Here is a 25,547-nt window from a genome sequence, read left to right as displayed (position 1 = left end):
GTATAATAATGTTTCTACTTCACAATTGTATACCACCTTGTGTTGGTCTTTCACGTAAGATTCCAATAAAATATATTAATGGTTGCAATGTGACAAAATGTGGAAAGGTCCAGTGAGTGTGAATACTTTTGTAAGCCACTTTATTTCAGAGTCAATTTGTTATGGGCAAGTTTTTTTGAAGAGACCCTTCAGAGAGACTAATAAAACTTAAGTTGTGAAGTTCCTTGCCTTCCTCTTCTTTACACCAGCAGGTGGCAGCGTAGGTCTAACCTCATGCTGGATCCAGAGCTTCTGCAGATTCTTTGAACAACTCCTTGGAAACCCGTGTTTTCTTTTCGAGGGAAGGGAAAATTCACATGCTCTGGGTAGGAAGGATTGAAAACCTCTGCACAAGAGAATAGTGAAGCGTTATTGTAGAAATAAACTATTATTGTTTCCTATTCCCCTTAGGCTAAACATAGTTTTCCTGTTGATAGTGATTTAAGTGAAGCACATTTACTGTTTACTTTTGTACTGTTTAACTAACAACTTATAACTGGACTTCATTACAAAACAATGTTTTTTTGTTTTTTTTGGGGGGTGGTGGGAAATTTTATGAATGAACCAACACAAGCAGTGCTTTAACTGTGCAGTAGAAAGAAAAGAAGGGATGGTTTACACAATTATTTACAAATAAAAATCAGAAAAGTGTCTTGTTTAAGTCTTGGAGCCTTTGTTGCACCACTGAAAGTACAGCAGAAAGTGTTTGGGGGGTAGGCCTATGTCTCTGTCAGGTTTGCACACCAAAGACCTACATTTTTGCTTATTCATCTTAGCATAATAGCTTAATATCAGTCAGATTGAATAGAGAGCGTTTGTGAGCAGCAATTTCCAAAATGCTGAATTTTTTTTCTAATCAAGTCCAGTGTAGGTCTGGTAATTCAATTTAACATTTAAGTGCTACTTAGGAATAGTTATTGACATGAAATCCCTCTATAATGCACGTTGCGGTGTCATATAACAATAAAAGAAAGTGTGGATGACAGTGTTATGTTTTTAAAAAAATACTCATTTTATATTGAATTTTTTTGAATACTGCTGCCTTGCAGGGACAATGTTTAGTCTGAACTTAAGCTGGTATGCAGTAAGTAGCATGCTGTCCACATGTAACACATTGTGGGCCACTGGATATTTAAAACTATGGCCAGTTTCGCTTTGTGAGTCCAGTTCTGCCTGCTTACGACGTGTGTCTCCATCCAAAACATCCAGGTGACACCGACCTCTCATCCAGTATCAGCCACTGCAGGCTCCAGTCGACCCATATGACTGTGAGGCTAAAGCACACATACATATTAATAGTGGAAGGTGTGTGTGTGTGTGTGTGTGTAGGGGGGGGGGGGGGGGGGGGTTGTTCACGGAGTCACCTAAAAAATATCCGACTGAAGTAACTATAAGATTGGCGCTTGCTTGAGAACAGCATTAAAGTGAAGAACCCTCGTTCTTCCTATTGTGTGCAGTATTTCCGACAGCCCCTAAACGCACCGCCACTTCCTTTCTCTCCAAGCCGCGCCTGCCTGCTCTCTCTTGGTGGGGTTGGAGGCTGACCGACGGACGGAAGACAGCCTATCAGCGGAAGAAAGGGGAAAAAAACAACATGTGCAAAAGGAGTATATATAGAGGGAAGTAAAACCCGTAAACCGGTCTGGCAGATAACTTTTTTTTTTACCCCCTTCCCTCTTGCCACCAGCACCGGGTGCTTTGCTCCTCACAGCTCGGCTCGCCAGAGAGCGAATGGACAGAGCGGCGGAGGAGCAGGACAGCCTCACCACCTACGGCAGACCTCACCGTCCACACGGCCGCTCACATTGTGTCTGTGTCCGTCCGTCAAGCGTTGGGGGTGGAAAGGGATTCACCGGGTGAGCTGTTTTTTTTTTGTTTTTGTTTTGCTTTTTTCTACCATTATTCCTCCCGTGAAAGCGGCGCTTTCTAAGAGCGCGTTTAAAGTTAGTTATTAAAAGTGACAACTGGGCAGCGTGTTGCTACGTGTCCCGTACACTCAGCTGGTGGTAATAAAGCTCCACATCTGCCTCATGCAGAGTTCCTCTTTTTTTTTTTTTTTTTTGTGATGCATCAGCAGCAAAGCATTCCGCTTTCTCAAGAGATCTATAAATAATCGGCTGCCTTGTTAATTGCCAGAAGTGTCACGTTGTCCAAAGAAGCAACGCGGACCGGAGCCGACCATAAATAGGTGTATGTGCAGCTGAGCCCATTCATTAAGACATCCAGTGGCTCAGCGTGGACCGGAGTGGCTCCGCAGTCGGCGAGGAGCTGTGACAGCCAGGAAACGCGTGGCTTCGGTTGTGTCACACTCCCGCAGGGTGATTTTTACAGCTGAGGAATGTTTTTGTCTGTCGCGCCTCGTCTCCCAGTGTCCCCCCCCCCCCATCCACATCCACATCTGTTTGATATTCAGTAGCTTTTAAATCAGGAAAATGTGAGGGTTGAGGGCTGGTGTTCCACATCTGTAACCAACCACAGTGTATCGATCTGTCACTGATCCGCTCCCAGCTGTGCAGGATTTGGATTTGTTTAATGATGGAGTTCTGAAGTTGTGAAACACGACGCATTCATATCCTGTCAAGTGTTTAGTTAAAGCTCCCAGCCAGATGTTTTGGTAAAATCAGTGAACCTTGCTTTAGAAGTAGTTTGTCAGCTCTAGACCGGCATGCTATTCTCTTCATCTTCTTTAGATATTTTGTTGTGAACTAAATAATTTCTGAATCCAGAGAAAATCTCCTGCCCTTGCGTTCGTGACTGTGGTGACGTCACAGGAGGCGCCTGATCCGCTATCTTTTGAATGTGACTATTTGGGTTTTTCTAGTTGTTTTTTTTTCTTCTTCTTAGTTTGCATGATTTAATATCAAAAAGAAATTCATTCTTCAAATTACTAGTATACATTTTTGTCATTTAGTACCCAACCTTTTCAAGAATGAAATGGATCTGTCTGCCTCGGCATGTTTGGTACAGACTATGCATCAGCCTGTATATGCCAAGTAAGGATTTCATACCTGCTTTGAGAACTGACTACTTAAAGATATAGTTGGTAATCCTATTCAGAAACACTTTTTGTTATACTGGGTGAAATGGTCCTTCCACCCTGAGAGTAGTCAATACGTTATGCGTTCAGAAAAAGGAATAGAAAAAAATCTATCTCTGCGAGAGCTGCAGGTCTGTATAAACTCTGACCAATCCCTGCCATTCGGTCCAAATGGAAAGAACCAATCAGATGCCTTATAGTGGATGGTCCTTTTCAGCTTTGAGTTCCGAAGGTATCACCTTATCTATTGGTTGTCCCACATGCTAGTCATTGTGACACGCTCATGTAACGGTAATGTGCCGCCTCATTCCTTGCTAGTTTCCGTTTGCGGGGTGCACATTTCTAGTGTTCATGTGTCCAGTTAGTTTTGGCGATGTTCATTCATGGCAGTGCCACTACTCTCACCGTGTACTTGGAAAATGGCTGAGAGTCGCTAAAAGCAAACTGTCTTACAAGGTTATGAGAAGAAGCAGAAGGAATCAAAATAAATAAATAAAACCAGAGTGGATTTGGGAGATTTTATTTTTTTTTTTTCACACGATCCCCCTGAGGAGTGGGAGAACAGGTAAGACGGTCTTGCGCATGCGCTGTTATTCATAAAGGGACTTTCTAGAAATTTTTCTATTTCTAGAAAAATTGTCCACTGTACTGTTAATGTAATTTTTACAGATGCACACCACAGCATTTTTCTAGTTGACACCAATATCTGGTTTTCTTTGTGGCTGATTCTGTTCTTTGTGATGTTTGTCTTTTCTAGGAATAGAACACATAAAATAGAAAGAAATGATTGTGGGTTCTATGATAGAATTGGTTGTCTTTAAAATTGATTAATTTAGATAGTATATTTATTTATGCATCACATGTACCTAACCTTTTTTAGGTCTATACTGTTACACCAATAGGACTGAAAAATTCAAACAGAACATTAACATATTGGAACCACTTAAAGTTTAGAAGAAGATTGTGACACTGGGAGCCATCAGAGTCAAACTGTGGGTCACACACATAACGTTGAACCACTTGCAAGTCAAATTTCAAATGTGTCCCACTCTATGTAGAAATTTGTCAGAAGTTGCCTCTGCAGCTGCTCAGCATATCAAATCTCAATCCTCATCACAATACCAGTGTGAGCAGTTTCACTCCAGGAAAATGACTGCTTGAATGCAGTATTTGGCAGGGTGTTATATTTCACCTGCCGTGGCGTCCTGGTCTTGTGCTTGACCTCTGTGCTTCTGGCAATGTCATCGACCTGAACACACACACCAGAGTTAGCTGCTATATTTCTTTTTTGCATTTATTTTTATTTGAATTGTACAACATCTTGCTGCATTCTTCTATTTTCTATCACCCAGCTGTGTTTTAATAGTCTGTGTATATTTGTTAGTGGGGAAGAAAATAAATCCCATGATGGGATGTTTAGGCTCGAGAGCATGAACATAATGAACAACAGAGTGCCATTATCATCCTTTAGCTTTTGACAGCCCATTTATAGTTTAGATGGATTGTTGTTAATATGCACAGAAATGTTTTAGAGCTGTTACAACGGGATATGCACGTTGACGTGGATAAACCAGAGGGTGTTACGCCTAGTTTATTTTGTGGCTTGCATAAATCACAGGGCTGTTGTCCCAGCTGCCCTTGATTGTGCATTGCTTTGTTGAGGAGTTGAAGAGGTTTGTTGTTGCTCTTGAGCAAAATGATGACAAACTGGCTCATCAAGACAATGCTGTTTTTGTCTGTGTGCATATTAGTTAGCCAAAGAAAGGCTTTTTTTATATTTCGTTGAGACACTTTCTGTCAGGTTTATTACCACAATGTACCAGGGCTTTCACAGTTTCAGCGCTGTGGGTGTGCTTGCCGGCTTTCTTCTAGGGCTGCACTTTATTAGAACATCTTATGGCAGTAATAATGGTAATTACAATGTTGATTGTATTGTTATAGTTGTGCTCTATGCCCATTCTCTTATTTCCTTTCCTTTTCATCTGGGCTTTCTATACTCTGTGACCTTTAGCGTTTTGGGCAATGTCCTTTGTGTGTAGTGTGACTATCTGCTGCCACGAAACAAGGTCCAACTGACTAAATGTTACATTAGCTTGTAAAATGCAAGTTCATACCACTGGTAAGATATTAGCCATATATCATCGCACTCCAAACAGTCTTTTGCCACATACGCATTGCACACACTGATATTGGCGAAATCCTCTCATTATAATGTGCGGCTTTTACTCTACAACAGAATAAGTCCAATCTCCAAGCCATGTGCACATCTACATTTATCTTTCACTGTCAAACTTGTCAAGTTGTGCGACACAAACATCCTTTATAAAAAGATTTGCATGTATCAGCTTAGATAAAGGGCTCGTGCAGCAGAAGAGCCTTCCTTTTCGTCTGCTTTCAAGGATAAACCGCCCTGACGAACATGTATGACACAGTATGCCACAACAGTGCATAGACCCCCTCACATTTAAAAAAAATATCTTTACCATACAAGTTTTCCTGAGTTAACGCTGAAGATACGACACTTTGATACAATGTAATGACAGGTAACAGCTTGTATAACGGTGTAAATTTGCTGTCCCCTCAAAATAACTCAGCACACAGCCATTAATGTCTAAGACGCTGACAACAAATGTAAGTACACCTTGCGAGAGAATGTGCAAATTGTGCCCATTTAACTATTTCCCTTCCCAGGTGTCATGTGAATTGTTAGTGTAACAAAGATCTCAGGTGTGAATGAGGAGCAGATGTGGTATGGGAAAAAAACTACTGTTTCTCTACATAAAGATGGGCGAGGCTATAAGAAGATTGCTAGCACCCTGAAATTGGTAAACGTACGAACAGGTTCTGCTCAGAACAGGCTCAGCATCACGTGTAGACGTCTTTTTAAAATAAACGTATGAGTGCTGTTAGCATTGCTGTAGAGGTGGAAGGGGTCAGCCAGTCCGTACTCGGACAATACGCCGCACACTACTAATCGCTCTGCAAGGCTTCTGTCCTTGAAGGAAGCCTCTTCTAAAGATGATGCACAAGAAGGCCTGCTAACAGTTTGCCGAAGACGAGCAGACAACAGGACATGGATTATTGGTACCATGTTTTGTTGTCTGAGACCAAAGATAAACCCATTTGGTCCAGATGGTGTCAAGCGTGTGTTTGGTCTTTGTACTCCTGACCTGTTTTCCCAAAGTTCTCCTGCCTACAGTCTAGCATGGTGGTGGCAGTGTCATGGTTCAGGGCTGCATCAGTGCTGCCGGCTGTGGGAAGCTATGGTTCATTGAACAAACCTTGAATGCCAACATGTACTGCGACACACTGAAGCGGAGTAGGATCCCCTCCCCTTCAGAAACTGGGTTGTAGGGCAGAATCTCAAAACTACCCGAAACACGCCTCCAAGACCACTGCTGCCTTGCTAAAGTAACTGAGGGTAATAATGCTGGACTGGTCTAGTATATCTCCAGACCTCAACCCTACTGAGCATCTTTGGGGCATCCTCAGCTGGAATGAAGAGGAGGAGAGCAAGGTCTCCAACATCCAGCAGCTCTGTGATGTCGTCATGGAGGAGAGGAAGAGGATTTTAGTGGCAAACTGTGAAGTTCTAGTGAACTCCAGGCCCATCAGACTTAAGGCAGGATTAGAAAAAAATGGTGGCCACACAAAATATTGTCACTGTGGGCACAATGTGGACATTATCAATTAGTAGTGTACTAATTTTTGGTGCCAGTGGCTTAGATATAACCTGGCCAGCCAGATTGATAATGTGTAGAACGCTACGTTTTACACATTATGAATCTGGGACTGCTCCCATTGAATCTGTTTGGAGTAAGGAGGGAAGCTGATTGGGTGAATCGACACCTAGTATGTCACCTGTATGTCCTGCCTTAAACCATAATACTGCAAAATGATTGGCCTGAGCTGTTCTTGTTTTGTCCCTATTGGTTGAGACTGGACAAGATGGATTCTTGTGTGTTTGTGAATGCACAAATACCCCGACAATTCAGCTTGCTGGGAAGGTTATAGATATTAATGGCTGATTTATTTGAAGGGGAAGCATATTTACACTGTTATATAAGCTGTACACTGACGACATTCTATCCAAGTGTCATATCTTCAGCGTTGTCCCATGAAAGCACTAAAATATTTACTCTCTAAAGTGTGATACTGAAAACAAGATGCCGTTATCCCTGATTTTTCCTTCCCTACAGATTGAAAATCTTATCTGCTGTAGAGGACATAAAAAGAGGACACAAGAATGAAAAATCCAGATTTTCTGTATCTTAGCTGCTTTAAGTACAGACGACTTTGTCCAATATCAGTTAGGATGGGCTTTAGCTTGCAAGTCTCTGTAATAAAAGCCTGCCTAGGAGAAAAGGGAAATAAGCTGTTGTGGTACTAATGGTAGTGAAAAAGTGCCATTAAAGGCACATTCTACTCTCCACATGGAATGGAAAAGTCCATACCACTATTTAAAATGTGTTTTAATGTAAAAAAATAAATAGATACAAATCTGACCAACATATATGATATGAAAAGTTTACTGGGACGTAGGAGCTGTATATCATTTGAAAAAGAAACATAATTCTTTAGAAATAATTCTAAAGACAAAGCAAGTTTATTTATATAGCACTTTTCAGTAACAAGACTATTCAAAGTGCTGTGGACGATTTAAAATGTTTAGTCGTTGTTCAAGTTTGCATACCCTGAAACCAGCTGTTGAAGCACCTTCTGATTTTATTCCGGCACTCGGTATTTTTGGGTGGGACTCCATCAGCATGGCACATTTGGACTTGGTGTAAACGCTCCAGCAGGCTGTTCATCTCTTGTTCACGGACTTCTTTAGATCACGCTGAATGATTTAGCTGCCTGAGCTCTAAAACCATAACCTTCTCCTTGTCAAGCTAATGTTTTTGAGCATTGAATTAAAAAAAAAAAATCTGAAAAACAAAATCTTTGAACTCCCGTATCCATGATAGATCCAAAGAAAACAAGGTAAGGTTCTATTTAAAGACTACAACTGTGCCACTATCGCGCAATCTTCGCGTGATCTGGGTCCAAACGCACACCGTCACTCTGCTCTGAATTACTCCCGTGGAATAAGGTGCCTGGCACAAAGCGCCTCCCCTCTTCCACCTTCACTGTAAGACATTTTGCCACATGGTTTGGGGAGACTTTTTGTGAACTTTTGTCAGGCCTGGATGTTTTTCTAGACAACTTGCTGCAGATGGACATACAGAATACAGAATATGATGGGTTTGTTGTCCCATGCACTACAAGCCTGCCTGTTTTAATTTATTTAGTTTTTCTAGACTTTTCATCAGTTTTGGAGGGATGTCCAATTCTTAGTAATGTCGGGGTTGTGCCGTCTTCTTAAATCAGTGAATCTTTTTACTGTTTTCCCTCTAATGTTCTAAAATTAATTTGTACGCTTCTCCAGAGTGACGACTGCTGACTGTGAAATCCCTTTGAATCTTTTGGAGTCTCTCTGTGGACCGTGTTTTTTTTTTTTTTTTTTTACTGTTTGATGCGTCCAAGAAAACGTCAGGAAAAGCCTAGTCGAAGAGCTGGAGTTGATTCAGGCTTGTTTCGGACACACTTTGAATAATGGCGTATATGTGGTGGTTACAGCCACATCTCCTTGATATGCACACTCACTGAAATGCTATATTTTCGTTCTTCACTTCACCCCCTCTTGAAAGAATTCTTGCAGTTTTTTTTTTATCCAAGTTGTATGGCTTTAAGATGATATCAGCGATAGAGAAGGTTCAGAAAAACATTTCTTTGTCAAAAATAGTTTAAACCGCAAAAACCTGGCATGTTAACCGGGGTGTGTATCCTTTTTTTTATGTCCAGTGTATGATTCTGCCCATTTGACCTCTTTATGTTTGTATGGCTCATATTCTGGCAAAAGTCTGTTTGCACAGTAATAAGGCTGCCCCACCTCATCTCTGGGAACAAACGAGGGACCCTCCCAACGCTTAAAAAAATATCATTGCAAAGTTTTGAGATAAGATTGGTTTAGAGGAAGAACATTCTTTAGGACGTTATTTTAAGATAAATGTGTGTCCATGGCCTCAGTTTCTTGGAGTTATTTTCTCCATTTATGCTAAACAGTCTCAAGCTAAAGCGCTCTCCGTCTTCCCCGCAGTAATTGGTGCCATGTGTTTGGCTGTGTTTTGGTGTTTGGAACGCTCCGTTATGTTGTGATCCATTAATGCTGACAAGAGCAGCCGGTGTCATCCCGCTCAAGACAAATCATCCGGGAAGAAACTTGGCACTGATGTAACAAATTACCTTGCATTTTAAAATCTATTCCTGGATATTAACCTTGAGGCCCAAAAGTAGTCTGTTTGTGGGGTTTTCACTGATTTTCCCACTCCTTAAATATTCCCCTCAGGGTCCTTCACCTCCTACTGTTTTTCTGCTCACTTCTAAAGGCCGCTCTTCTGGTGTCTTCTTCTACTCTGACCCTTGCTTTCTGAAGTCTTTATTCATTCCTGCATTTTATTACCTGGTTTTCTTCTTTTATTGGTACATTTATATCATCCTTGTAGTGTTGTCATGCTACCCACTGAGCAATCTGAACAACAAAATAACAACAATCATCATCTTTATTTGTCATTGCAGCTTTGTAATTAACCCATCCATTAGGGAGCATTGGGCTGCCACTATGCGACGCCCAGGGAGCATTCTGGGTCTTGCTCAGTGGCCCAGAGTGGCAGTCAGTCGGATTCAAACCGGGGAACTTGCAGCCTTCCCAGGATGCTAGCACCTTGCTTTAACCATGAGCCCACCCCTCCCCCTGTGGTGTAATGGCCATTTCTCATTGAAATGAATTGATGGAGACCGTGAGCCATGCCTCGTTGACGTTTAACACATTTCATTTTATAGCCATAAACTTAGAAGTATTTTATTGACATTTTATGTGATAGATCCGCATAAAGGGTCACACAACTGTGAGGTGGAATAAAAAGATTTTTTTTCTTGAGTTTTAGAAATAAATCTGAAAAGTGCGGTGTATATCTGTATCCACCCCACCCCCTCTAGAGTCAATACTTTGTAAATTCCCCATTTGCTGCAATGTTCTATCAGCTTTGGACACCCAGAGACTGAGTTTTTCACCCGCTCTGTTTTGCACAATAGCTCAAGTCAGATTGGAGAGAATATCTGGAGATATTCATTTTGCGGTCGTGTGGCCAATTTGCTTTAGGCCTGGACTTTGACTAGATTCTTTGATCTAAACTAAATAGCTTTAGTTGTAAATTGAGTCATTGCAGTTTAAAGGTGAATAAGTTTAAGACTGGTGAATACGTTTTCACTGTAAATGGGGAAATATGCTCAGAAGACTTAAAAAAGACAGACAATTAAGTGAATGAAAGTTTTTAAAGGGATTATTTTAAGAATTAAAGCAGTTAAACGAGGAAATATATTTTTTTTCGTCAACTCTGTTGATCTGTGCTTTTCTTCCTCCCCTCAGATAAGCGGACAAGAATACCATGCCGACGAGTGATTGCCCAGGCCACTTCTCCGCATTTGTGGCTCCGTCTCACAGCACCCACCAGAGGTGTCCAGGCTACGTTCCCGGGCGGGTGGCTCCAGTGCGCTCGCCTACACCGACCAAAGCTCCACCACCCCCGCCGCTGAAGCCACATGGCCTGCGACTGGAGCAACGGACAGCGCCGAGCCAGCCGGTGGAAAACCAGCGCAGGGAACCCTCTCTGTACCAACGGCAGAGGAAAAACACTCTTATATGCTGCGGAGTCATGCTGGCGGCTTTCTTTCTTACACTCATACTCGTCCTCAGTCTCGCAAGTGGAAAAGAGTTAGATGGTTAGTATCGCAGGACGAGCCTTTTTAGGGTTTTTGTTAAACCTTGTAGCGTTCTTGTTATTGGGTTTTCTAATGCTTGTGATTGGTCGTGCTCACAGAGAACTGTCCAGATCACCACTTATCACTTAGTAGCTGGAATCCAGGTCACCAACCAGACAAGGCGGTCGTTGTCCCGAGGGGACGTTTCTACAGACTGGAATCTTCTGCCACCTTCTCTTCACTTACCATCCAATCAGGAGGTGAGATTATTAATGGAGCTCCGTTTACTTTTAGAGCATTCTTAGCCGTAATGTTTCGTATATTTTTTAGCCAGTAATTTAATTTAAAAGATGCAAACCGTTTGACTTCCCACAGGTCGTGTAGTTTTTGCTGACAATGCTGACGGCAGCAGAAACATAACCCTGAGAACACATCACATCCTCATAGAAGATGGTGGCGCCTTTCACATCGGTTCACCCAAATGTCGCTACCGGTCTCGTGCCACCATTGCCCTCACGGGTCGCTCTGACGACAAAGCTGTCCCCGAGGTCCCCGTTCTGGGCCGCAAGTTCATCGGCGTCAAGAGCGGTGGAACATTAGAGCTGCACGGCACAGAGCGGGTTTCCTGGTCTCTGCTGACCCGAAGCGTCCCCGCATCCGGGCTCGCCACCGGGGGCTATGCCTTCCAGAAGAACTTCAGCCGGGGGATCAACTTCCGGGTATTCGACCAGGACACTTCTGGTTTGCTGTTCGCCGAGCGATACGACACCCACGACTCCCGTAACGACAGCCGGAGGCTCACCCAGCTGCTCCGCTCTCTCCCGGCTGGCCGCATAGTGGCGCTGGCTGTGGGGGATTCTGCCGTCAAGAGCTTGCTGGATGAAACCAAGAAAGCCTTTAAAGAGGTGCTTGGCAGCAGATTTGCCTATGATCTCGAATACAGGTAACAACACATTACTGGCAGGGTTCATGTTCGGCTTCCTCCGCTGGGAGGAGAACTAGCTTTGAAGCTTTTTGAAATGATGTATCTTTTTTGTTCTTTCCTGTGATGGGACTGTGCAAACTCTCATAAAGACCTTTCCTTCTCCGAGTGTTGGGTGGAAACGTCTTTAGGAGTGTCTTGTTTATTCTCAGCCTCCAGGGGCTGATAACCAAGGTTAATGTTTTTTCTCTAGCAGCTAAAGTAAACGCTTCCACTTTTGAAGCCCCACTACTTAGACTACCAGCACTTTGTTCCACGCATGTCCTCGAGGGGAAAAAAAAAAAACAAAACAGCCCTCCATCGTTTATCATTTTATTTAACATGTTCTCTTGAATCTTTCCCAGTTACTTGTCTTCCTGTTTCCCGTGCCTTTCTGCGGTTTCGCACTGCACCAGAGAAAGGAAGCGCCCACAGGATAGCAGGGTCTCGGTCAGAGGTTACAGCATTTGTACAAAATCTGGCAATTCAGGAGATTTTGTGTTCCATGTGGTTGTTATCTTAAAAGAACAGAGCCATGTGCATTGTCTGTAGTTCTGCTTACACGAGTTGGTGGTTTTTAAAGTGACTTTCAGTGGCAGATGTCTTGCTACTATCACTCAGATCCAAGTATGTACAGGGTCAGCGTTTCCCATAACTGTGATTTGCAGTTGGACTTGCTGGGGTCCTCGGATGCCTCCAGTGTCACATTTCACATTTGGGGGTGGTGGATGCCAAAGCAGTGTGGTTTCTAGCCTAATTCCCGTTCAATTCACATTAGAGTAGCTTACGTGAGTCACATAATAGCATTGCGTTTGTTCTAAGAGGTGCTTGTGTGCTACCATTTAACTTTTGAATTTAGGGCTCTGTCAAAGTATTTAACCCCTTACAGATTTCTTGTGTTTTTCACACTTAAACGTTTCTGATTATTAAAAAAAATCAGACAAAAATGGCTTGAGTGAATATCAAAAACAGTTTATGAAGTGGAAAAAAAATATCCAAACCAAACTGACCCTATGTGGAAAAAGTGAATCCTCTTAACCTTATTACTGGTTGAGTCACCTGTGGTGGCAACCACTCACTGCCATAATGTTTGTGATAACTGCTGTAATAATGAGTCTTTTCTATTGCTGTGAAAGAATTGTGTTCGTCTCCTCTTTGCAGAATTGTTTTTAATTCAACTTTGGAGACATATCCAGTATTAACAGCCTATTTAATGTCATGCCACATCACCTCAATCAGATTTAAGTCCAGGCATTGGCTAGGCCACTCCAAAACCTTAATGTATGCTCTTTTTTTTCCCATAAAAAGTGTTGTTAGTTTTAAGCCAGATGTAACACAATGCACCCCATCACCACTGTTCTGTCATCTCCATTTGTGGGCAGCGACTTTGTTAAGGCCAGATGGATTTAAGGGATCCTTTATTTCTTTACATCAACGCATAATGTGCGGCTTTGTGAGCTCTTTTAGCCTACTTCGTGTTGTTTGACAGCTTCTAGTGAAACAATTTCTGAATCAGGCCTGGTTATGGCTAGGGAAATTTAACTAGACTTTTCCCCTTTTGAAATGAGATCATTTACTGAAATTTCTATTGACATATTAATGTGTGATCAAAATCTGTAAGAGATTTTTTCCCTTGCCATTCTTCTGTTTCATTTTAGCTTGGTTTTGGATTTGCCAGCAGTAAGCAAAAAATAAACCTGTACTTTGTTCAGGTTAATGTATTAAGTTTTTTGTAATAATCTTAAAATGTGAAGTTTTGTGTGCCTGTTTCTTTTTTTCTGACTGTTGAATTGAGCCTAGTAACAGAGGCTCAGTTCACGAGTATGTTGAGAAACTGCAGAGATTTTGTCACAGGAACCAAATGGGGCATTTTTTTCCTTTTTTTTTTTTTTTTTTTTTTTTTTTTTTTTTTGCCAGCAGTGGTCTCTATTTGACAGCAAGCTGACAGGAAGTGGGGTTGAGAGAGGGGTAGACTTGTGGCAAAGATCCACGGGCCTGGACTTGAACCCGTGACGGGCGGGTCGTGGACCAAGGCCTGTGAACATGAGCTTTGTGCTCTGCCCCTGTGCCACCAACGCGCCTTAAGGTGCAGTTTTCCTTTTAAACCTATTTAAAATTATAGAGTTAAACCTTTTAACTCTTTAGTGCCTTTATGGCATTTACCAGCCTGAACACCTTAAGACCTCATATGGTCGCATACACATGAACATATTCATTTGGAAGGGCAGGATGTATCCAAACCCTTGACTTGCATCGCACGTTTATGACTAAAGTATAACAGCCGCCTTTCCCAAATGCATTAGAGGTGTCCCAGGGTGGTTTCACTTGCGTCAACTGTACTTCCTGGCACAAATGACCTCTGTCTTCAGTCTTTGTCTAGGAGTAGCACGCACGCATGGATAGACACGCTTATGATGGTGTGCAGTGAATTGCCCTCTAACCTCTGCATGTCATCTGTTCCACCAAAACAATACAGTTGTTAACAGAATACCAGAGCAGTGCTGGGAATATGGGGGTGGGTGATAAAACACGGTGGGTCTGGTTTATCTTTTGGTACTGCTTAATGTCATTGGGAGTCTGTCATTTTCTTATGAAAATATTTAAGAAAGGGGTATTTTAATTTGACATGCACTTTGTGTTTAGTATATCTGTGGCAGGGGTCACCAACATGGTGCCCGCAAACACCGAATAGCCCCTGAGAACCACAGGTGGTGCCCACGCCTGTTCTGAAAAAAGCACAACCCACCAGTGAGCTACATCTAAAACTTTTATTTTATTCTGTTAATCTTCTTGTTTATTCACACTGGCATTTATATACATTTTAAAATGACAATATCTATAACAAAGCATGACAAATGTATTAATTTTACATAGTTATGATTCAGTTATGGTCAGTGCTGGTAGCCCTTTGAATAACACAGTACCAATGAAGTAGCTCTGTTTCAAAAAGGTTGGTGACCCCTGATCTATGGTAATGACTGTATTTGCAGCCTAGTATAAGATATGTGAGGCTGTTCACTATGTTTAAGAGCAACCAAGCATGCTGACATCACTTGTGTTTGTGTCGGAACAGATTGGAAAGATTTTAATACATAAGCATTGCATGTAATGGTCACACATAATGGTAGTGTTGGGTTTGGTCAGGGTGTGCTTGTGTTGATAAAGCACTTAAACATTCAGCCGATCTTTAATCACCAGTTGAACTTTGATTTAGATGGTTTGCTCTCAGTAGTACGCCCATGAACTGTTCCACTTGTCACATGTCGATTTGCCCCTAGGCAAGGCACTCAATCACATACACACAGATTGGTAGGCAACTTGGTGGTTGAGTGTGATTGGGTGAATGCGGCTCCCATCTAAAGTGGTTTAAGGGGTCAGTATGACAAGAAAAGCTTTGTATAAGCTCCGTCCATTTACCGTTCATGGTTCTCATCTGTGCTCTAGCAGGTCTGTGTCTTTGCTACAGGGGACTCGGGTTTGAATCCCTGTTGCATGAGGAATGGCATCTAAAGTAAAGACTCTGCCAAGTCTGTGTGCAAGTTGTATTGACTTGCTGTGATAATTAGGGAGTGGCTAAAAGGACTCACGTCATTGATTTATAGTTTCCCAGAAAATGAGGGGAAACTAATCTCCTCACACAAGTATCTGCTTTTTATGTCTCAGTGGAAAAGTGAGTCACTTAAATTATTTCTGAATTTGGATCTACTCTGATGCTGCTTTGTACTAATCATCTAGTTGTTGTTGTTTAATTTTTTTTTAACCATTGCAACAAGCATTTTATTCCTGGCAATTTCTAGTGTCTGCAAATGAAAATCTAAAAATCTATTTTTTGAGTAATCTTAAAATATATGTAATTAAGTAAAAAAATTATTTTTCTATGAAGAATGTTATGATTTACAAAATCTTGGTCGGACTGCTAACTCGGTAGTTGTCCAGCAGACAATCTTTAACACACTCCACAAGGAGGTGAGTCACAGAAGGTCATTGTTAAACAAGCTGCGCGTACAGAGGGATGTATCCAAGGAAAGTCGAGTGGAAGGAAAAAATGTGGCAGACAGTTTCACAAGCAACAGGATTAGCAGCCGACGCAGGAGGGAGTACGAAGCAAGGGAAGATTTTCCAAGCGTGTGCCGTGGCTGGAGTTGGTGCCCCACACACATGTATCCAGGACACAATGTAAAACTGGCTTTCCTTGTGTTAAGCTACTCCTGAACCAGAGGAAACATCAGAAGCGTTTTAAAGGGACCATTGTCTAAAGTCTTCTCTGGTCAAAGTAAAGAAAGTAGATGCATTTCATCTGGTGATCATGTTACCAGAGTCTGGAGGAATGTAGAGAGGCACAGAACCCAAGTTGCTTGAGTTTAAGTGTGAAATTTCCGCAGAAGGTGATGATTCAGTGAGCTGTTTCATCTGCTGGTGTTGCATCTATAGTTTGACGTATTCACTGAATTTGCTCATGCAGTAGAGGTTATTTTTGTCATTTTTTTTTTTTAAACACAGGGTCACATCAATATTTTTTTCAATCAAATTGAAATGCATCACCTCTCTGGTCCACTTTCTTTTCCCCCCTTTGCTTCATGCAGGCAGGCGTGGGCTTTGGTTTCTGTGGTTGGAGGTGGCAACGAGTCATGCTCAGAGGACGTGAGGGAGCACGAAAACCTCAACACAGGTGGAAGAGCTCTGGCAACTCGCAATTTCACCACTGTGGAAGGAGTGGGCTTCTCTGTGTCTGCCTACAGCGAGTGGAAGAATGGTGAGAGCCAGCTTTTGCTGGGGCATTAAGTCAAACCAGTAAATGTTTTTGATTAAAAATCTAACTACGGGCCTATTGCCAGGTGTCTTTCCTTCTCCAGATGTATCTAACTGTGCAACCCATCTCTCTATAGATTGCTCCACATTATCTGAGTGGATGCTGAATAATTCAGATGCCAAGATTTGAGTAATGATAATTTAACCACAGTTGTTTTGGAAACTCTAGTCTCTGGAATGCAATTTTTTTTTTCTTCTTCCCCCTCAGCTTATTTTCATTTCCTTTTGTTGTATCATATGACAGAGGAAAATTCCTAATCCAGATGAGTATATTTACAGAATTTACAGATCCTGTCAGCTTTCAAGATGCTTTTATTACAGTATGTTCTAAGGTCTTGCTCTCAGCTGTGAAGGTAAACACGTTGGAAATCACAAAGACGGTTTGACGAGAAGCTCAAATGATGTATTTTCCAGCAACCTTCCAGGACTCTGTCAGAGAAAACCACTCTGTGAACTAAAACTATCTGAATCAAAGCAGAGGAATATCCTTTGGGCTCAACTGAAAAATAACTTTTACAACATTAAACTGTCTCAGTTATTAGATTTGTGTAAAATATTTGTCCAAATGTTTTTAAGGAAGTTTGAGAGTTATGTTTCTAAAAAGGAAAGGTATACACAAATTCATTCCAAGCCATAACTCTTTCCAGTTGTTATTAAAAAGCATCTAAATTTAAGGTTTATACTAACCAAATACAACATAACAATGTAACATAATCATCATTATTTGCATTTTATATTTGTTGCGGTATATTCTACGGCAAAGCTAGAACATGCTTTAAGAAAAACAATCTTAGTGTGTGGTTTGGTTTCACACAGCAAAACCCTCTAATTCTACAAGGCAGCTTATGTCTTGAGTTATATACAAGTAATGTAATTAGTCAGGTTTAATTGCCAAGTTGCTTCGTGCAACAAGAAATTTGACCTTGGTCCCACTTTCCTCTTAAGACATTTTAATACAGTATACAAAAAGGGTAAATAGGGATGTTTTACTTGTAACTATGAATATATACATTTTCAACAAAAGAGGAGGACATGGTTGGGTTGGTGTGAATAAGTATGATATTGATCTGGATGCTCTGCCAGAATGACAGCCTGAGGGAAGAAAGGGTTTCTGTGGCAGCTGGTTTCAGCAGATGGTTAAAGGTGTAAACGGTTTGTGTGCTGGGTCTGTGGAAATGTTGGCTGCCTTTTTTCTTGCCCAAGACGTACAAGTTCAGGGTGGAGGGAAGGTCAGCCCCAATGATCGTCTCTGCAGGCCTAATCGTTTGTTGTAGTTCGGAGCTGTCCTGTTTTGTGGACGAGCCAAACCACACAGTGAGTGATGGATGAACTCAGGACAGACTGAATGAGGGCAGTGCAGAGGATGACCAGCAGCTTCTTGAGTTGCAGCAGGAAGTCCAGTCTTGGCTAGGCCTTTTTTAAACATTGTCTATGTGTGAGGGCCATCTCAGTTCCCGAGAAAGGATGGTTCCTAGCTCTCGGAAGTGATCCACATCAGGCGGAGGCCGGCACTGAGCTGGGTGAGCTTCTGGTGGAAGATGTCTGGGTTGATGGTGTTAAAGGGCGAACTCAGGTCCACAACGAGAATCCTGGCGTACGTTCCTGAGTGGTCAGGGTGGTGCAGGATGAAGTGTAGTCCCAGGCTGACTGCATCATCTGCCAGCCTGTTTGCTGGGTAAGGAATCTGCAGGAGATCCACCATCCAGTAGGGGGGCTGTGATCTCATTAAAATGCTTCAATAGAGGCGCTTAAAGGATTTCATGACCACAGATGTCAGAGCTACAGGCCTGCAGTCATTTTACCAACGTTATGGTACGTTTTTTTTTTTTTTTTTTTTTTTTTTCTTGAGGACTGGGACGGCGGCGGAGTGTTTGAAACACAAAATAACCTAGAACAGTACCAGAGACCTTCTAAAGATTTCAGTAATTTCCCTCTGGGATTATTAAAGTATATCTGATTCAGTGAAGATGGGGGGGGCTTGATGAGCACAGGCTCTCAGGAATGAGAGGGACACATTGCCAAGTCCTTGAGCTTTCTCTGTCTTTCGACACTGAGAAATAATGTCTTCCTGAGAGATCTTAACTCCAGGTAAGGGGTCTAAGGGGAGGAGGATGGTTTGAACATGGAGACGTTGTCTCAGATATGTGGATGACTTGGTGGGAGGTTGTCAAAGGCTGCTTTTTAGACTCTCAGGAGGAGCTGCTAAGGTCGTCTGCCAGACCAGGCTCTCGCTCGGGGGGGGGGCACTTTCCTGTAGGACGGGATGTTTTCAAAGTATTCTAAGCTCAAGCCAGGACATTAGCTGGAAAAAACGCGTTGTAGCTTCTCACTGTAGCTTCTTTCCGCTGCCTTGATCTCCTTGGTGAACTTGTTGTTGGCCTGTCGGTGCATGACTTGGTCCCCACTGCTGAAAGCCTACTCCTTGTTTTTTTTTTTTTTTGTTACACAGCTGCCTCAGATCTGAGGAAACTTATGTTTTATTGTTGTTCCATGTGCGAAAGGTCTTAGTCTGCGCACATGTCCTCACAGAACCTGATGTAGGATGTCACAGTGCCAGTAAAAGAATTCAGGTCATTGGATGAAGACTCAAACACTCTCCAGTCTGTGAATATAAAGCATGTTTTAACATCTGCTTTGACTCAGAAGGCCATTTCAAACAGTCCTAACCACAGGTTAAAACATTTTTAGTTTTTGTCTGGAGGTTGGGAAGAGATGAAGCAGACATCGATCAGGAAGTCCTAAGCAAGGTCTCTATTGGGGACCGTTCTCATAAAGGAGGCTGAATACAAATGTATGCCACAATGCTTATTTTTATCTGCTTTTATTTGTAAAAAGTAATCACATAAAACACTGTATGGGGTTGTAATGTGTAATTTTTTTTACATTAAAAAATATATCTGTATTTTAAAAATGTTTTCCCTCATATAATCCCTTTTATATATTTAATTCCATGTGAGAACAACACTAAAAAATGAGCTTTGCCATCTTGGTGACTAATATCTGCACCAGCTGAGGGCCTGCAGCCCAAAGAGAGTCCATCCACCTGAACAAACGTATTATTGGCATCAAATGTATGAATGCACGGAAACTTAAAATAGTCTCTCAAATATTACATCCAATTAATCCTTGGCAATTGCCAATTTGCACACATTGATATTGCTACAACTGTTATTATTGAAGATTATTTTGTGCAGCTCTGTTAATGACTCTTGCTTCCTGTCCCACTGCCAACAGGCTACCCCATCATGGGCTTCCAGGTAGACGCTGAGGACCAGGTGGTGCTAAACCTCCAAGATGAAGTCCAGCAGACCTGGAAACCAGGCGATAACATTGTGGTCGCGAGTACAGACTACTCCATGCACCAGGCTGAGGAGTTCACCCTGCTACCCTGCCCTCAGTGTACCAGCAGACAGGTCAGGATACAAGGTGAGACAAAAGGAAGCAGTGTGTGTTCCTATCTGGTTTCGCTACTGCAAACTTAAATGGGAATTCAGGTGGAGTTTCAGGATTGTCCTCTACGGGGCTGATCTTATATTCATGTTTATTCCAGGATAAAAAGAGAGGAAAATGTGCAGGTATAGCTTATAAATATCAAAGAGTGCCATAAATGGTTTGGAGTCAAAATGGGGCCACTCAGAAGATCATGCCCTTCAGCCTATAAATGAGATTAGCAAATGTCTCTCAGCTAATCAGCAGGTACAGTCGGACCGCACTTCTTTTCAGCTGTTGTGGTGATGTGAGGAAGTGGAAAAGAGATTATCAGCTTACATTCTGATAGAAACTTTATCTCACGATAAGGGCAGAGATTTTAGGAATGTGGCAACATTTCCTTTCACTTAATGCGTTTGTTTCCTCACTGCTGTTCATGGTTATGCTTTCTATCAGACATGCCTGCTAATCTCATTCCTCTCTGGTCAGTAAACATCCACTCCCTCTCTGGAGAAGAAGGGTGTATATTATGCGCATAGTGTTTTGTGGTTTCTTGAAGGAATGGCCGAGCGTGTTTTAAATCTGCTAAACACGATGATTTACAGCTGTACTCTTTGAGATTATATGCACATTGTCTTGTTAAAGAGCTGGTTATTTGTTGTTTTTATGTGTATTTTATGATTTTTAGTTTTATGATTGGTTTGAGGATAATGTTTAGTGAGAGCAGCAAACTTCCTGCTGCTGACAGTGAGGTGTGATCTTTTTTTCGTCCAACATAATTCACAGAAAAGTAACGGCTTTCTATTTTATCTGTTAGATATGACAACCCTAAGAGGTTTCAGAAGCATTAGGTGTCAAGTTATGATTTGTAGTGAAACTTTGTGCACTGTTTAGGAAAGCCTCGGTACAACCATGTCGGTGAGATCATCGATGGAGTCGACATGCGGGCTGAAGTGGCTCTGCTCTCTAGAAACATTCTCATCTATGGAGAAATGGAAAACTCTTGCTATGGAGACAACCTGTGCCAGTTCTTTAACCACGACACCTTCGGCGGCCATATAAAGGTATGTTTGGGTGTGTGAGGATAAAATTTGTATTGCAACATGCGTCTTACTGACAAATCTGTTTTTATTTAATTACATTTTTGATCACATTTTACCATCATAAGTGAAAAGCCCGTACAAAGATCCGTTCCAACCATTTGCTTTTCCAGCTCCACAGCGTAGACGGTGACTAATGTATAATCACCTGGTTAAGTGAACATGATGAAGGAAAACTAGGCAGGGTTTTTTACTTTCTGAAGCTGCATTTACCCACCTCTGTAATGTACTTGGACTGCACAGATGACTAGTCTGATCGCAAAACATGCTTAAGTATGTCAAACTTTAAATACTGTATTTAAAGCAATAATGTTTTACTAAGGTAATACATCAGAATAGAAATTAATCTGTGGTCCCTGTTTTAGTTTCTTATAATGCATTTAAACAGAGAATGGAGGGGAAGTTGGAAAGAGGTTTGTCTCTATTTTGTGATTAATAATAATTTCAATATAATATATCAGAACATTTCAAATGAGTTATTCTTAGGGTTATTGTGACATTAAAAATCTGTCAACTGAGAAAATATTTACTTTTTGTCTGGGAATTGCAAGTGCAGCGCCTGCTCTTTCTGTTTCCGAGTGTGCCTCAGAGCTGCTAAGTAGTTTCCTTTAGCTCTCTCACTTACTCCATAAAAACTAGTGGGACACCCTACACCTCGGAAATGTAGAGTTAAGGGTTCAGAGTGAGGGGAAATCTGAATTGATCCTAAATATGTTCCACAGTTAAATGAAAATGTTTAAAACTAAATAAGGGTTTAACATCGACTTAAGTCTAAAAGTTGACTTGTGCCCCAACTTAGAAAGGAAGTTTATCGCTCAGTGGTTAATTTTTCTCCTTTGACTCAACTATGTATTACAACATGTTCCTGTATGTCTATAGCATATTTTTGTGTACAAAATGTACATTCCCATTGTTGCAACGTCCCAATGCAAAGTTAATCTCTCTGTATTCTGTATGTTATGCATGAACCAATCCATATGTACAGCATGTCTGACTGTGCAGCTTGTATTGGCCTTGCCATGGCTTGAAGTAACATTGGCTGTGTGAACCATTTGGCGCGAATGAGTATTTGTGTAAGTCTTGGAGAGGGGGCAATGGAGCTGGACAATCAGGAATGTGTGTCTTGGGGTGAGATTTAGATTGCCAAAAGGATTGGCCAATTCTTCCTTAACAAGAACCAGACCTTGTGGATTTTTCTATACTGACAAAAGACCTCCCAGCGAGCCTAATACTACTAATTATCTTCATATTTGGTTGGTTTTTTTGTTTATGTGTTTTTTGTTTGCTGATTTGTACTTCTATAACCAACGCCTCTTCTACATTAATATCTTTGGTTCTGTAGGAGTTTGTCCTTCATAGGGACAGCGGTGAAATACATCCCATTCCAGTCAAAATGCTGATGAACAGAGCACCCTGGCCGTTCAAATTCACCGCTTAGATTAATTAGCTTTTTGTGCTTAATATGAATAACGATTGCAAATAAATCTAGATCGTGTCTTCGTTGCTGCTCTGCCTCTTCAGCCTGTCTTGTGCTGTCCTTTCCCACCAACCCAGATCCTTCGTAACTTCTCATCAGTGCATCTGTCCCACGTGGAGTTGAAACACATGGGCCAGCAACGAGAAATGGGCAGCTACCCGCTTCACTTTCACATGTGTGGGGACGTAGACCAGAAGGGGGGCTACAGGGAGCCGACGTACGTGGACGGACTTTCCATCCACCACTCCTTCTCCCGCTGCGTCACCATCCATACCACCAACGGGCTGCTGGTTCGTAAGATAATTGCATGACAGAATCAATATACGGTTGCATGTATGTCTCATAAAAGGTATAGAAATACTACAAAGTGTTATTTGATAGATTGTAAGTAGCCCTTAAATTAAGCTGGTACTTGATGACTATTCTAAGGGCTAGTTGGGAAGTGAAGTGTTTTAGATGTTTAAAAACAGTCCTTTGCAAAAGTTCTGATACCGACTGAGCTTTTCAACGTTATCATTTTACAACCACAAAGTCAGTGCAGTTCATTGGGATTTTATGTGACTGACCAAAACAAAGCAGCCCATGATTGTGAAGCGGGAGGAAATTCACTATTTGGGTTTCATACATTTCTACTTTTTTTACTCTTATACTACCACATAGAATTGGAGCACAAAAACCTAATGAGTCCCATCAGTAGTAAAGAGTTCACCAGATGGTAATTTAGTCTGGAGCACACCAACTATGAAGCATGTTGGTGGCAGCATCATGTTGTGGTGGTGTCCTTTTCTTCATCAGCAGCAGGGAAGTTCATCAGAGAACCAAATCCGATTTTTTTTTGCCCATATGCGACCCATATCCGCCTTTTTCCCGTTAGTGTGAATGGTCAAATTTTGATCTTTTCACCCCCCAAAAAATCCAATCTGTGCTACTTCCAGATGTGGTACTAATTCACATAAGTATTGGATATTTTTCAAAGCATCCACAGCTTGAACGCTTATGTCACATTTTATCCGTCTTTCACGTCAATCTCCTGTCTCCCACTACACATCCACACAGCAGTAGCAGTTAGCGCTCCATAAAAGACCCAATTAAACATTAACATTGAAGTTTGTGGTTGTAATAAAATTTAAGATGCTAGGGGTATAAATACTTTTGCAAGGCACTGCAAGTTTATACAAGCCAGAAGGGTTTGTTTATCGTTGCAAGGGCTTGTTCAGTGTTCCTTTTTCTGTCTAATTTGTCAAGACTCTGTTTATACCAGCGGATTTGTACATTTTAAAAACGATCGTTGCCTGCTGGCTTGTAGCTTCTTATGCATTTCACTGCCTTTAGTTTATTTGTGACTTCTTATTGCTGGTGATTAGTTATCCCAAGGCTGCAGGATGCATTCCTGACCTAATAGAGGAAATTAGTTTCAAATCTTGGACAGAATTTACTGGATTATTTTTCCTCTCCTCCCCTTCACACAAGGATCTTTAAGTAGCTTTCTGTGTTGCCATTTTCGTTCCACTTTTCTTCAACTACAGTAACAATTTGTTAAAATTTTTTATTTATGCCAGCAGGCACAATTTAGCACTTGTGGACCACGTTGCACTTTCTTGTGTGGGTGTTTTAAAAGCAGAACAGATGTCGCCCTTGCCTTTCTGTTTACCAAGATAGTTTCCATTTTTTGAGTGAAAAGCACCTTTTAAATGGGGCCGTGACCCCTATTCATGTCCTTCCTCCGTTTTGTGGTCTTTGGGCCGCTAATTAATTTAGTTTTTGTCGTCTGGCCTAGGTAAAGAACACCGTAGGCTACGACACGCTGGGCCACTGTTTTTTCCTGGAGGATGGGATTGAACAGCGCAACACTTTCTACCACAACCTTGGCCTCCTGACTCAGCCTGGGACTCTGCTGCCAACAGACCGCAATGAGACTCTGTGCACCAGCATCAGGGACAAAGTTTACAAGGGCTACACTCCCTCGCCAAGCACAGAGTGCAAGTAAGAAATTGCAACTTTGCATGTTACTCTTTTTGTTTTTGTGGCTCCCGTGGCCTTTATTTGACGGTGGTCAGACAGGGAATGGGTGAAGAGAGAAGGGGAATGACATGCAGCAAAAGTCTCCGGGTCGGGACTCTAACCTGTGACAAATGCGTCGAGGACTGAGGCCTCTGTACATGGATCGGGCTTTTCTACCATTCTTTATATATATAAAAAGAGACAATGTTAACCTACTGAGAATAATGAGTTTCTGATTATCAAAAAGATTATTTTGTTGTTTCATTGCATTTCATAATTCCCCTGAAATACCACTGGGTCTGACATTTAATCAGCTTTATTTCTCTGTAAATGTTAATGTCATTTAACGCTACAGGGAACCGCACTATTTATAATGTGCCTTGTAAAAACATCCACACTTCCTCAAAGCCATTCTGTCACACTAAAATCAAAAGTTTGTTTTTGGTGATTGACTAACACAAATCTGCTAATAATTGCAAGGTGGATGTAATGACAAAAATTGATTTTAATAAAAAAAAAAAATCTGAAAAGTGTGGCATGCTTTTATATTCAGCCCAACTGAGTCAATGGCCTTTATTGCAACTTTTAAGTGTAATTAAAGCTGCAAGTCTTTTAGGGTATGTTTCTTCCACCTATGCTTGCCTGGAGACAGAAAGTTTTGCCCATTCTTATTTGCGAATGAGTCTAAACGAAGTTAGATTGACTGGGTGTATGTTTAGGGCTGTAGGATTTCGTCTCAAAGTGTTTGCATCCAGGAGCGGGGGATCATTTTTCTCTCCACTTACTATTTACCAATTTATGTAATTTACTATTTACATAAACGCCCTATGGAATTAGAGAGTTTTAGTGCATAGGGAGGTGTCAATACTTTTACAAGCTTTTTATTATAAAAAA

At 41.6% G+C, this 25,547-nt stretch overlaps 1 protein-coding gene across 1 annotated transcript in view; it reads left to right on the top strand.

The window, feature by feature from the left end:
* The first annotated feature begins 1,550 nt into the window (after positions 1 to 1,550).
* The window catches only part of cemip2 (cell migration inducing hyaluronidase 2), a 41,070-nt gene continuing 17,073 nt past the window's right edge, over positions 1,551 to 25,547 (top strand). The window contains exons 1-9 of the mRNA XM_012863320.3: positions 1,551 to 1,895; positions 10,545 to 10,897; positions 10,996 to 11,136; positions 11,252 to 11,819; positions 16,421 to 16,590; positions 19,881 to 20,072; positions 20,970 to 21,139; positions 22,730 to 22,942; positions 24,430 to 24,635. Of these exons, the coding sequence (XP_012718774.2) occupies positions 10,564 to 10,897; positions 10,996 to 11,136; positions 11,252 to 11,819; positions 16,421 to 16,590; positions 19,881 to 20,072; positions 20,970 to 21,139; positions 22,730 to 22,942; positions 24,430 to 24,635 (1,994 nt within the window). The 5' untranslated portion in view covers positions 1,551 to 1,895; positions 10,545 to 10,563. The remainder of the gene's footprint in view (positions 1,896 to 10,544; positions 10,898 to 10,995; positions 11,137 to 11,251; positions 11,820 to 16,420; positions 16,591 to 19,880; positions 20,073 to 20,969; positions 21,140 to 22,729; positions 22,943 to 24,429; positions 24,636 to 25,547) is intronic.

Source organism: Fundulus heteroclitus, chromosome 12 (genome assembly GCF_011125445.2).
Source record: "Fundulus heteroclitus isolate FHET01 chromosome 12, MU-UCD_Fhet_4.1, whole genome shotgun sequence".
Classification (NCBI taxonomy): Eukaryota; Metazoa; Chordata; class Actinopteri; order Cyprinodontiformes; family Fundulidae; genus Fundulus; species Fundulus heteroclitus.
The sequence above is the reverse complement of the archived record's forward strand: the minus strand, read 5'-3'. Positions and strand labels throughout refer to the sequence as shown.